At 36.1% G+C, this 14,223-nt stretch overlaps 1 protein-coding gene across 1 annotated transcript in view; it reads left to right on the top strand.

Moving 5' to 3' along the window:
• Window positions 1-11,448, top strand: part of APAF1 (apoptotic peptidase activating factor 1) — a 37,480-nt gene extending 26,032 nt beyond the window's left edge. The window contains exons 19-27 of the mRNA XM_086470776.1: window positions 246-371; window positions 1,262-1,381; window positions 3,823-3,948; window positions 4,310-4,435; window positions 6,081-6,200; window positions 6,536-6,661; window positions 7,462-7,587; window positions 8,027-8,173; window positions 11,191-11,448. Coding sequence (XP_086326902.1) covers window positions 246-371; window positions 1,262-1,381; window positions 3,823-3,948; window positions 4,310-4,435; window positions 6,081-6,200; window positions 6,536-6,661; window positions 7,462-7,587; window positions 8,027-8,173; window positions 11,191-11,334 — 1,161 coding nt within the window. The 3' untranslated portion in view covers window positions 11,335-11,448. The remainder of the gene's footprint in view (window positions 1-245; window positions 372-1,261; window positions 1,382-3,822; window positions 3,949-4,309; window positions 4,436-6,080; window positions 6,201-6,535; window positions 6,662-7,461; window positions 7,588-8,026; window positions 8,174-11,190) is intronic.
• Window positions 11,449-14,223: the final 2,775 nt, after the last annotated feature.

Raw genomic sequence — 14,223 nt, 5'->3', positions numbered from 1 at the left:
TTTCCTCTTCCCCCGCTGTCCCCGTCTGTTAAAATTATAGCAGTCAAAGAGGCTGCTGATTCAATTTCCCTGACCATCGAAATGTGATACACAGACACAGTTCTTGATACATCTGATTTCAGAATGGGAAGTAAGAAAATACTAGAAGAAATAGTAATTAAGTATGCTGCTTCTTGTTTTGCACTGTTTTCTCTGTAAATGCAATCTAAACCCATTTGAGTTCTTTCTTCATATTTTTATTGTAGTTATGGAATATTAAATCTTTATCAAAAGTGGCATATTGCAGAGGTCACATGAGCTGGGTTCACTGTGTGACTTTTTCTCCAGATGGATCTTTATTTCTGACATCATCTGATGACCAGACAATACGTGTAAGATGACATCTTTCTTTTTTGGAAAATGTGAAAATATATATATATATATATATATATATATATAAAATAAAATTATCAATTTCAGAAATTGTTTAGTGTGAAATTATATATACTGTATACATAATATATTTATATTATGTGTTTAGTATTTATGTATGTTTATAGACAATATAAACTGAAATATTTGTTATAAAATTATAAAATTGTTAAGGTATGCAGTAAAATGAGCTGGCTTTTTTACTTTATTTACTGTTTGTATAAATTCACTGTTTATTTATATGGGATTTTTTTAAGTCTGTAGTTGTTCAAGAATAATTGTAACCTCCTATTTTGTTTTGGATTTTGTCTGAATTGGGAATTGTGAAGTGTTTTAAGGATCCTAGCAGACTTGATATTACTTTCGTTGTTAATTATATTTGCATGCTAAAATTTAGGATAGATTTCTATAATAGTAATGCTTCATTAAAACCTGTGAAAGTAGAACTTTAGTTTACCAAAGTAGCCTTTCCTTTTCTCCCAAGTTAACACTTATATTCTTGAAATTTTGAAAGCAATTGAAGTATAGAAATCTGTACTTGGTATTTTTTTGTAATTGGATTTTAACGCTCTTCTTTGGAGTAGTAAATTGTGGACTTTATAGCTATGACTTTGAACTCAGAGGAGTCTACTAGTCAGCCTGGAAAAAAAAAAAGCTGTTTCATCTGTTGGAATCGCTATAGTAATTGCACAACCTTCCCTAGTGGATAAAAATAGCAGAAGCATAATTTTCACTGATTTAAAAAAATCGGTGTTACTTGCAAGTTTATAAGACTTTTAGGTACTTTTACTCAGCAAGTTTTATATCTTGTCCTTTAATAAAACTAATGAAATACTGTGTTCTTCCACAGATTTGGGAAACAAAGAAGGTGTGCAAGTCTTCTGATGCTGTGCTAAAAAGTGAATTAGATGTTGCATTTCACAATGGTGAAGTGATGATTTTGGCAATTTTCAATCAGAAGCATTTACAAGTAAGCTTCTCGATATGTTAGTGTATTTCTCAATGTGGTAGTACATTTCAGTGTTATCTGCAAATCTCAGTAGGAAATAGAGGAAGCACTGAAAGAACTGCTTGTTCTTGACTTTCAACAGTTGAATCTGTAGCAGCTGACTCTTAATGTATGATAACTAGTTTAATAAGCAAAAAATGAAGTTTGAGGGGAAATTTCCACACTGATGTCAAAACTGAAGCTGGATGCAGAGGAACAAAACTGTTTTCTCTTCATGACTGGGGAGACTGTGGGCCCACCAGTTGGCTTAGATGTGCACAGCCATGTGTAATGTGTGCAGCACATATAGACCAGGTGTTACACACAACATGTACGTAATGCATCAGAACTACTGTGTCATAGCTGAAGGAATCGTCCCAAACTGGGGGAATGAAAGGTGTGAGCCCAGGGCTGCCTTAGGAGAGCACAGGGTCTTTTATGTCCTAAAGAAAATATTAGTAGCGGATACACTCTTGCTACTGTGGACCCCCACACTAAGTAAGTACGCCATCATCCAAAATAAGTTTTTCCATTTCATGATAGTAAATGCATGCACTTTTTTTATTGTGATACTCTAGTATAGCAAATGAAGTCAGTTGATAGGATTTTCTTTGAAGTGAAGGCAATACAGTTCATTCAGATTTTACTTCTGCTTGATTGTAACTGTTCAGAAGCAGAAATACTTTCATGTTTCTTGCAGAATCCTGCTTATGCAAACTGAATGCATGTTAACCCATAAAATGGGCAATGGCATGTTTTTGGCCATCAGGTAGCTGTTTTAGGTTTAGCCTAAAGCAGCATCTGAATACTGGACTGTGAAAGCTGTGAATTCTTATTATTGGATGTATAGGCAAGTGAGTGCTGGAATAGATTCTGCTGCCCTGCACTGAGGGACACTGAAGGAAATCTTTTTGTCTAGTGTCATGTCCTTTCTCCTAATTGGCCAAAGGCAAACATGTAAGCTGTGTAATCCTGGCTAATCAACATGACGGTTGCCTTTATTTCTGACCCTAGAGATGCTCAGCTTTTCTTAGGCTGCTCCTAGAACGAGAGCTTTCCTTGCAGAAGCTTTTCTTCTTATTTGCCCTGTACTTCTGGTTTCTCTCTTCCTGATTATTTTCTGTCCTCCTTTTGCCTGTCCTGTCAACAAGTTAGCTGTTTCTTACTCTACCTAAAAATCCTACTAGAAAAACCTTAAGTAGAACAGTGGTGATATTTGGATACTGGGGAATATAGATGTGGAAATAGCTAAAGTGTCTCCAGTGGGAGGCCTTGGCAATAAAAAGATTTCAGACTTTGAGCTGACAGAAAGTGGTCAATGTTGAAACTACAATTTCTGTGAACAAATAATATGTGAGAAAAGAGAAGCTGCATCTGTTGCAGTGAAGAAATGGGAGAAACCACAGTGAATGGAGTTATACCTGTTTGTGTGTGGGGAGCACTTCAGCATAATCACTATTTTTTAATCTTTCTGAATTTTAAAATCTGTAGCAACTACTATATAGTGGTGTAGTGAAGTAGTAGACATGATCTACTTATTTATGATTCGTATGTTTCTGTTGTACCTTTACTTGAACTATTTCCTAGACAAAGATGGTGCTTAGATTTTCTGCTCTAAGTACAATATTCTGACATCCTGTAGAGGTGCAGTCATGAGGAAAGACTCCATTGTAGAAAGAGAACAGATTTCTTTTGCACAAGAAGAGAAATTGACTGAAAAGAGAAATTGCAGTTAAGTATGTGTACTGTAATTTAACAGTATATCTGTTACTGCATCTCTAAAAGTAGTTTTTCTTGCAACTGTGATGCTCTACCCTTTGTAATTTGTAGTCTCTCAGAATTGGGGTCCTAGTCATCTTTTGATGTGCAGTATGTTCATTTTTAAACACTTCACACCGGTAGTTTTCTAAACTTTGTAAATCACCATGTTTGAAGATGTTTTTGTGGGTTTTTTTTGTTGTTTGTTTTTTTTTTTCTCCTTCCCTGGGTAATTGGTTTGAGGGCGACACTGAGTTGAGATTTGGCATGTTGAGTATGCTAATAAGTGTAAAGTTGTGCTTGGAGGATGCACTTGAAGTATTTTATGCTCCATTTGTCATGAGCTATATAATCTGGCTGGCAAGGTAAATTTGAGCATGGAGCTCGCTATATGGGTTTTTGAAATTTGGGAGTAGCATCAAAAAAAGCCTTCTGACACTGAGATGAGTTTCCTTCTGCAAACTTGTCCTGTTCAGAGACAATGTTCTATGAAGATAGTAACACTGACCTTCAAAGCAATTAGCTTATGAAAGTAACTGATCCTTATAGCTCAAAGTTTGAAACTGGTACGCTGTTCTCTTTAGCACTCTTAGCTCTGTATTGTAATTTATTTAAGTTTAAATTTAAAAATATTGTAATAACTTAATTAACTTCCTATCTTGCAGCTTATCAATGGAAATACAGACAGTGTTGTTATGCAGACAGCAGTTCAAGAATCCCCCATATCCTGCTGCTGCCTAAGCGAAGATCTTAAATTTGCGGCTTTTGGACAGGAGAGTGGAACAATAAAGGTATTAAATCCTAAATTTGTTTTTAAAAATAGTAGCAAAATGCCCTTCTTTGTGCTTTTTCTTTTTAAATAAATGTCCTTTGAATGACTTTGTACAATAATACTCTTCAACGTAATCCTTTAAGGCTTTTACATTTGTGAGTAATGCCTAAATGACAATAATTTAAAGGTAGTGCTAATAACGTAGCTCTGAATTTCATTTTACCAAGGACTAAGCTAACATGAACTTTTGGTTGTTCCAGTCCATTGACTGAGAATTACATATTTACAATCTTGTGTTATTTAAAAAAGAAATTACGTGTTCTTATCTTCCTTTTGCTCAAGTATGTAAAATAAATATTATTGCGTTCTTCATTGTAAAGGTATTACAGTTGCTGGATGGGAAAGTTCTGAAGTCCCAGGAGGCCTACAGGACATCTGTGCAGCATTGTCGATTTACATCTGATTGTCAGACTCTCATTTCAAGTGCTCATCATTCAGTTATACAGGTCTGGAAGATTCTTAAAAATATTATGTTGTAACTTACTTACAATTTATTTAAAAATATCTTTTATACTACAGATAATGTAAACTCAGTAAATGACTGCTGTATGCTGTATTGCTCCATCTTGGGGCAAGGGACTGTAGAAACCGTAGCCTTTATTTATACTCTATGTGATAATGAATATCACACAATTTCTATTTTTAATGCTGTGGATGATGAAAAGACACCCAGTCCATTAAGACAGGTGAAAGGAACATTAATTTTCAAACAAGATAACTCAACAGTTCTGATTGTGTAAGAGAAGGGTTTGGTATACGACCCAGACCTGGCTGTATACGGTAGGTGTGTCAGTGGGCTTGCTTACACTATCTGAAGGAGTGAGGTAGAAAAACCTGTCTCTGAGCAGGCTAGTGTGTCCACCTAGTCCAGTGCAGTGCTCAGTACAGATACTAGCTAGCAATAGGGTGGCTGCACTAAGGCACTGCCAGTCAGCAAGGTGGATTGGCTCTGGAGAAGCATTCTGGTGGGTCTATATTAGCATTTAGGTCACCTCAGGGATGCACTTCTGAAGTGAATCCCCTGGCCATTTATGCTTGCTGTGCTTTAGCTTGCACTGCAGAGCAGTTGCAGGCGTGCTGACAGGATTCCTAAACTAGAGCACGTGCTCCAGCTGGTAAGGAGTCCACGCAGCCACACTTGAGCTAGGATGAAGTAAAACTTTCAAAACACATATGGGTGCTGGTCCTCAGCACTGTTCTGCTCACCAAATCTGTTCTGTCATCAGTGTTCTACCTGCCTGCTGATACACATGTAACCTATGCAGCATCCCACTTTGCTTCGATCTGAAGGAAGCTTGAGTGCCATCGCTGCGGTCAATTAAGCAGTACGGGCAGCTCACTAGTTTGTCGGCTTTTGAATCCTTCTTTCAGATCCAACGTGTGTAGCTTTTCTTCTGGGTCCTCAGCTCCCTCTAGTGGAAGGTGCCTCAGTTAAACCTCCAGGATTGTCATCCAAACACCTCTGCTTTCTGTTCTTTCTTGAATGCAAAAAACCTATTAATTTGAAAACTATTAAATCGTTGTCAGTTAAATTAAATTGATGCTTAATAGCTTCTGTAAAATAAAATGACACTTCTTCAGTTTTCAGTGAATAATTGAAATAAAAATAGAAGTGTCATTGTGATATAAAAATGCAAAGCAAAATGGCATTTCGTTAAAAATATGCTTTAAAAATACAAAAGCAAGTTAATGCAAGTGTGGAAAATACAAGGTCTGCCAGATGGCAGAAGTCAATTTGTTGCAATAATCGAAGGTTTAAAACCCAGAACTTCTGGGGTGCCTAGTAAATTATTGGTTTGCTTTTTCTTTTTAAATTACCAGTGAATTTTAAGCATCAAATTCACTTTGAAAATCAGATTATGTGTGTATTATAGGAAACTGTCTCATAGATTGACTGTTAAATACTGTGACATCCTCAGTCTTCAGCATCTCTACTATAAGTATCTTCAATATCTAACCTTTTAATTAGCTGCCACCTCCATAAGAACCTTTTATTATTCTTGTTGACTTAAAAATCAATCAGTTCATTATTCTTAACTTATGTTTGCCATTAAATTTTGTCTTTAAAAAGTATTCCATCTTTATGTTTAGGTATGGAATTGGCAGTTGAGCGAATGTGTGTTTCTAAGAGGGCACAAGGAAGCAATCAAGGATTTTAGACTTCTGGAAAATTCAAAACTTCTTTCTTGGTCATTTGATGGAACCGTTAAGGTGAATAAAAGGCTGTGAATTGATAAATTGCATAAAATACATTTTACTGTCTCTTCTAATGTTGGGTATTTCCTGCACTGTGTTTTGACACACATTATATTGAATTGATCCTAAAGTGTAAGCTGACTTTTGAGACACAATTTTGCATTTTCTATTTCCAGTAAGATTTACACTCTCATTGTATTTTGACTATACCAGTAAGTATAACAAAATGTTGGCCATATTAGAACTATGTAGCTGAGTTTTATGTCTTACATATTGATGCATAAGATGCAGGTGTTTTAACCTTTTTACTGTATTACAAAAGCAACGTGTTTTTCCTGCCTATTTGGTAGGTTTGGAATATCACTACTGGAAACATAGAAAAAGATTTTGCTTGCCATGGAGGTGCTGTTCTTTCCTGTGCTGTTTCACCTGATGGTAGTAAGTTTTCATCTGCTTCTGCTGACAAAACTGCAAAGGTTGGTTGCTCTCTGTACAAAGATAAAAATGATGCCTTATTTGTCCTGAGATGTATGCTATTATATATTTTTTTTTAATTTATTCTGAGGTAACTAGTGATTTTTTTTTGAAGTTATCCTTTTGAATTTCTAGTATTAAATTTCCTGTATCTGTGAACATGCTTCTAAACCTGTAACACTCATTCACAATTGATCTTGGATATAACTTGAGGCTGTGCTGGTGACTTCTGTAGAAATAAAATGCGCGTTTAATGCGCCAGTCCTGTGCAGAACACTTTGTTAGTTCTCTGTATTGATTTATTAATGGTCTAACATTCTTAATTGTGAAACCTAAGTCAAGAGAAATTTCTGAAACTGCCAGTGAAAGTGCTGTCCATAGGTTCTGGTATTCCTGTTCAGAAGCAAGGTGCAAAAAAGAAGCAAACTGTTCAATATTCTGGAGCTGCCCCACTAGATTTTCAAAGTGTCCCATTAGGTTTTTAAAATACAGCTTGAAATTGATTGATGAATCCCTTTTCTGTGAACAGCTTTAAACTTTCTTGTAAATTAATCAGTTTTGTTAGAGTATATTCCAAGGAAAAACAATATACTCGCAGCTGGTTCAGTAATTTGTAGCAAATGATTCTTGTGTGATTCAGATAATAAAACCAAAACCAGACTACAGTGTAATACATACGTAAATGCACACACGTACATGCAAAAAGTCTTATGTACATTTGAATGCTCATGCCTTTTTAGAAAGAAGTCGTAATGGTTTTTGCACTTATCTTTTTCACTCTTCTCTAATGTTCTCCGTTTAGATATGGAGCTTTGAAAGTTCATCTGTTCTTCATGAACTGAAAGGTCATGAAGCCTGTGTGCGGTGCTGTACTTTCTCTCCTAATAACAAACTATTGGCCACTGGAGATGACAAAGGAGAAATAAGGGTACTGCTTTAACCTTGTTGTTTATAATTCACTTGCTAGTCAGTTCACAGACAGAATAGTTCTTGTAGTTGGCGTTCTGCGTGTCCAATTTGTTAGCATTGTGGTGAACATCGGGGAGTTGAAAATAGCAAAGTTTGCCACATGAGACAGTAGTTTGTAATGATATTGATAAATTTATGTTCCATGAATGCTGAGGAACCGATTCACGTGGTTTACTAATAATTCTACTGTGAATTGCATGAATGCTTAAATCCTCCATATATGATACAATTCTAAGAGAAGAATTCATTTTTTGGAATATCCTGTCACTTCAAGTAGAATGCTTATTTACAAGGGTTGTTTTTCCTTTAATATAGAAAAATACATTTCAGCTTTCCTTACTTGAGATTTTCTTTCCCTATTAACTTTACTTATAGACATAATCTTTCCTCTCTTTTAGCTCTGGGACATTTTAACAGGTGCATTACTTCACTTCTGCTCCCCAGTTACTGTAGAAGAAGGAGAACCAACACATGGTGGTTGGGTAACAGACCTCTCATTTTCTCCTGACAGTGAAATGCTTGTGTCATCTGGAGGCTATCTTAAGGTAAGCCTTGAAATAACAAAACTTCCTAACATACCTAATTAAGTGGCAATACTCTCATAATTCTAAAGGAAAATGCAGACTAGTTCAGAGAAACAAACCTGAAATGTTTTACTTAACACAAAGCTGCTCCATTTTCATGACTGTCTAGTGCTTTTAACTTCTTTTCTTCTCAAGTCTGAAAGCTGCCTGAAAAGGTCTCTTAAGAATTCAGACTTAGTTTGGTTTTGAACTCCATATATTCAATTTTTATTAGCTTCAGAATGTTATTAGCTACGTCCTTCATTGACATCTTTAGTATTAAAAATACCAGTTATTTTTGCTGCCTTAATATCTACTCAATTTCAGCAGCAATTGTGTTCTTTATAATAAGCAGAAAAATGCTCTGTGTCAGGCTTTTATTTTTTTTAAAGGTATTGAATTTTAGGTTTTTTCATGAATAGAAATTCAGAAGGAATTGAAAGTGATAATTTTCTGGCTTGAAAGACATTCTATAAGCAATCTTTGGAAGAGGACACTTTGAAACTGAAGAAATCTGTATTTTTCATCAGTCTTTCCTTGGTTCGGACTTCTACTGGGCGTATTTTTTTGGTGAAGGGGAAGAGGTGATATTTCTTTCAGTCTGTGAATTGTTTTTTCATAATTGTAAAATTCTCATGGCTTTTTTTTTTTTTTCCCCTCATGCGATAGCTAATACCTGTTAGTAGAAATTGTGTATATATGTGAAATGACAGGTTGCGCAGTTCTGATCTCACAGAGTGCTGGAGGTTAGTTGCCTGTTGGTCAGTGTTTAGCTGTTGGACATGCTACCAGACTAATTCTCTGAAGTCAGCTAGTAACAAAGACCGTTGAATTTTCTAATTTAGCATTGAAAACATCTTCTGACATTCATTTCATATTAAAGAGCAAGACGTGCATCCCGTTTCTAGCTTCCTTCCCATTTTTTCTTGCAGTTACACAGTATGGTGTTGTGATGCTTCTTAGAGTCATAGAAAGGTTTAGGATGTTAGGGACTTGTGGAACTCATCTGGTCCAGCCTCTTGCTAGAAGTAGTTTGCGAAGTTAAGTAAAGTTGCTTAAGACCTTGACCGATCAAGTTTTGTCCCCCACCCCAAAAGAGGTGCCTCTGGGCTCTTAGAGTCTGACTCTGTCATCTGTAACCCTCTTTTTTTGTAGTTGAAGACAGCAGTTAGCTGCCTTCTCTTCAGGCTAAACAAATTCTGTGCTCTGTCTGTCTTCTATGACATGTGTTCTACGTGTCCAGCCATCTCAGTGACCACGTGCTGGACTTGCTCCAGTTTGCCGGTGTCTTCCTTGTGCTAGGGTGAGGCTCAACACAGTGACTGAACTGCTGACTACTACTTTTTGAATCAGGCAGTCCACCCAGTTTGTCACCTACCTTGTGTTCCACCCACCCAGCCTTTATCCCTTCGGTTTGGCTTTAGGGATGCCAAAGGAGACCATGTTGAAGGCTTGGTTAAAGTCAAGGTTAATCACATCCACTGCTCTTGCCATGCTGTTTGCAGAGCCACCACTGCTGTCAGTAGAAGTCAATTGGATGGTTCAGCATGATAGACCTTTGGTAAATCTGTGCTAGTTGTCCATGATCACCTTCTTGTCCTTCACATGACTTGAAATGGCTTCCAGAAAACTTGTTCCATAATAATCCCAGACACTGGAGTGAAGATTACTGGCCTGTAGTTCCCAGCATCTTTGCCCTTTGTAAAAATGGGTATGGCATTTGCCTTTCTCCAGCCATTGGGACCGGATTCAATCACCATGTCTTCTCAAAGTGTTGTATTTCTACTTTGCCTTCAAGATCTACAGGCAGATGCGTATGATGTGCATGAGAGTACGCATGCGCACGCACCCTTTTTCTAGGGCAATACTAGTCAGTGAAAGTCTAAAGCATTTCAGAAGTTTGGACCTCTAAAAACTGCACTGAGCTGGATTGTAGAGTTAGAGGGAAGATGCCTTTAGAGAAACGAGTCGGCTCTTTTCATAGATGAGGTGCATCTAGCTATGTACTGTTGAGCTTGCTGTTCAACTGGCCCAGCACCTGATCACGTATCTACCAACAAAGGTTTGAAAGCTAATTAAGATCTCTTTGGTTTTTGTCTGTTTGTTTTCTTTTTCTGTCTCCATCAAATTACAGACACTTTAGGAAATGTGTGTTTAATCAGAACATTATAGCTGTGTAGTTGCAAGTCTGTATTATGCACACAACTATAATGTTACATATTTCATGAGATGAGTAAGCTAAAAAGTAGTAATACCACCTGCTTTTATAGAGGATCAAAGCTGAAGGTAATCTGCACTCAAATGTTGCAAGAATAGAGAGTGTCTTCTTATTGGAACAATCAAATAACAGCTTTGTGCTGGATTGGGTTTGGTTCAATTTTGCTTTTTTTTGCAAAAATTTTTGCATGTATTTTTTCTGAGAAAAGTGAAATTTCAGTCTACGTTCCTAGAGTAAACTGATGGTTGAAGGTTTCTCTGTGTCTTTGTTATTAGTGCTTACTGTATATTCTTAAAATAAATAATCTAATCTCACTGAAAAAAAAGTCTGTCTTGCTAACAAAACTGGAAATGGTTTTAAATGTGTACATGATCGATCCTCTTAGGAGTGCAGCTATAGTTTCAATTACATTGTCTGGCAATGTGTTTCATGTGTTCATTGGGTTATATAAGAATACATAATCTTAAATTTTGAACATGTTACAATTTACATCTGTTGGTCAAATTTTGTGATGGGGTAAGGGGCAGTACGTGAATTTATTATTTTGTATCCTTTCCTGAAATTGAACAGCCTCAGTCTTTTTGAAGTTTCGTCTCACTGAAAGTCTTACACCTGTAGTAACTGGTTCTAAACATTTTCTACTTAAGATTGCTTATATTTTTATTTTGAATTCTGCCTCTTTGGGGAAAGCAGTCAGCTGGACTTGCCATGCTAAGCCTGTTTATAGAATTTATTCTAAGCTTCCTTCAACTAACTGAAAGTGTATTGTTGTTTTTTATAGTGGTGGAATGTTACTACTGGAGAATCCTTACAGACCTTCTACACAAATGGAACAAACCTCAAGTCAATACATGTATCCCCTAATTTCAAAGTGTATGTGACTGTTGATAATCTTGGTATTCTTTATGTATTACAGAAGTTGTGATTAATGTGCTGAACACTGCAAAGAGAAGTCATTTTTTTTTAAGCTGGAAAAAAAATTTCTGCTAAATGTCTGACACTCATTAAGCTGTGAATTATATTTCATTGTTGTATTCATGATGTGTTCATGTATATTTATGTACATTTATGCATGTTTTTTTAAATGAACTTGCATTTAATCTTGTTTTTAATAAGCATTGTTATAATCCTTAAGTCTTTGATTTGCATCTTAAGTATGTTGCTTCCAGTTTTGTAAGGAAATTATATTAAGATTTATTCAAAGTAGTTGAAATTAATAGCAGTGAAGAAATAATAGGAATGTAATACTTTGAAATTGTATTTTGTGCTAAGGCTGATGGCTAAATGCTCTCTAGCTGTGAACACAACTGTGTAAGTTGCGAAAATAATTTTTTTACTGTAGTGCAAGGATTTTCATTTAGTACAGAATGGAAAGAATCAGGGACATTTGAAAAATGAAACCAGCTCTCTTGATGCTTGATGTTCAAAAATCAAGTAGCTTTTCAGTTTACAGCAGCAGCGCTTCCCACTTGGAGTAAGAACCTTCATGCTTTCAACCTTGTGGAGATAAAGTGCATTGTAACACATACGAGCTGTTCCTGTTCAAGGGAGCATCTTGAGTCTTGTTTTCTCAAGGCAAAATCTGAAAGGATATTGCAATGGAAGTGGAAGAGGTTGTGCCATATTTCCAGTCAAAGGGTGCATAGGGTGCTAACCAGCTAAACTGAGAATGGAAATGGTTTAAAAGGTATATATTGAAAAATACAATGAGGTGTGGCTTTTAGTTGTTTTTCCTTTTGGAATTAGCATTCAGTTTGTACTATGAAGACATTTTCGTGTCGTCAGCTTTGTTTACATGAAGCTATGTGCACAGGGATCTCTTGCCTGGTAATATGTGATTTTCTTTTCTTAATTATTTTATTTTTACAGTCTATTTAAAGATTCAATATAGGGTAGAAATTTTGAAGTTTTGTACTAATTATACTTGACATATCTTTTGTGAATAATAATTTTTCTTAGATACTTAACAAGCCTTGTTCTAGTAAATTGCCTCTCAACTCCTATGAGCAACAGCACAAGCATTAATATAATGATTTTCATCTTTTTGTACTTGGCAGTAGGACACTCCATCTAAGTACTTGATTGTAAAAAGTACATTAGCAAGTGTCTCAACTGATACTGAATAATGAAATTCTCACTTTTTTATTTTTTGCGTGCATTTCAGAAGATTTAATATACATTCTTAGTATTTTCCTGGTTTTGACGATCACCAGTTTTTCCTCTCTTTTTTTAAACTTGAAATTCCACCATTTCTAAGGTGCTATTGAATACGGGTCAGTATAGTCAAAGTACTGCTGGCAGAAATGTAAAGAGAAGAAAATCAATAGAAAAAATTATGTTTTGTATTCTAAATATGTACAGCATTCAATAAAGATAATCCAGGCAATACTGGCCGAAGTTGTAAATGAATTTGAATTCTTGAGTGGGTTTTTTTACAGAGTAGAAGGGAGGGGGAGTGCTGCCTCTTTTATCGTGGCTTTATTTTCAATCTAAACATAATGCTGCTTTACAAACTACATCAAAAATACTTTGACAGGTAAGCAACAGTATTAAATATGAGGATAGAGGAAAAGGTGAATAAAGGGAAATAGGGGTCCTGAAACACGTCCTGCAACGCTCAGGACAGAGTTGACTTCTGCTGGCTGGTTTGTGCAGACCTCATCAGTACCCTCGCTGAGAAGCTGAAGATTCAAGGAGCAGGAAGCTCCTCTCAGCCAGTGTCCCTTGACTGCATAGGCTGTGCTGTCCTCATTGCACAGGACCGCATTGGTCTGAACTTAGAGACCCAACTAGGTACAAAGATGCAGGATAAATGTTTTACGTGAGGAACCAGGGCAGAAAGTTGTCTTTTGTGACAATGCTAACAAAATTCCGATGACAGGAGAAACGGATCATGGTTTAATGAAGAAAGTGAATGGTGGATGAGCATTCCATTTTGAAGCAAGTAGCACAGAAGTTTGAAGAAGTGTGAGATAAATAGTGCATTCTTTAATTATTCTGCTCGAATAACAGCACTACAGCATTATACTTGTTGCTGGAACTGAGGAAGCTTTGCTTCATTCATAGAAGGTGGTGTTTAGTAGAGTCAGGATGGTTGTGTTCATGTGCGACTGTATGGAGTTAGCTTAAGTCTTTGTAGCTGAAATGGAAGAAGAGAAATAGCAATGGAAAAGTCTGTAGAGCCAAATAATAGATATGATTCACAGGAAGAAGATGACAAAATTTAAATGAAAAATTGTTAAAATAGGGGCCAACCAAGGCAGCAACTTCTTTAATTTAAAATATTTAAGAAGGTTAAGGCAGTTTACTGTAATAAAAAAATAAAGTCCTGCTGTGTCATCAGATTTAGCTGTTCTCTTTCATGTTAGATGTATTTTAAAGGAAACGAAACAAAGTTTGGCCAGAAGCAATTTTTATGTAGATTGAACATTAGTGCTTCCGTTATCTCTTGTAATGCCAGATCAAATTGAATCAGTCTGCATTCAGATTTAACTAATGAGCATTGCGAATTTTATCTAGTTCTTTAACTGAAATTATGTGCTTTTGTGTAAACAGTTTTTAGGTACACTTCCTATTAATGATGCCTATCAGTTTCTGTAGAAGTTTTGAGTCTCTTCCGTTTGGCAATTAGACCCACAGCTCCTTCACGAATCTCCTTTGTTCTTTTTATTCACTGGGAATTGTACCCACGTAAAATACAGCTGCTCGAGAGGATGCTTTATATTGCCTTGAATTGTATCATTCCTTTAACTACAGTGTTCCCCTTCTGCCTCTCTCATCTTACGCAGTTGTTTGAAATGGAACTATGCAGTTA

The sequence above is a fragment of the Leptosomus discolor genome, chromosome 1 (assembly GCF_034619465.1).
Source record: "Leptosomus discolor isolate bLepDis1 chromosome 1, bLepDis1.hap2, whole genome shotgun sequence".
NCBI classification, from domain to species: Eukaryota; Metazoa; Chordata; class Aves; order Leptosomiformes; family Leptosomidae; genus Leptosomus; species Leptosomus discolor.
Note: the sequence above shows the minus strand (reverse complement) of the source record. Positions and strands in the feature narration are given on the sequence as shown.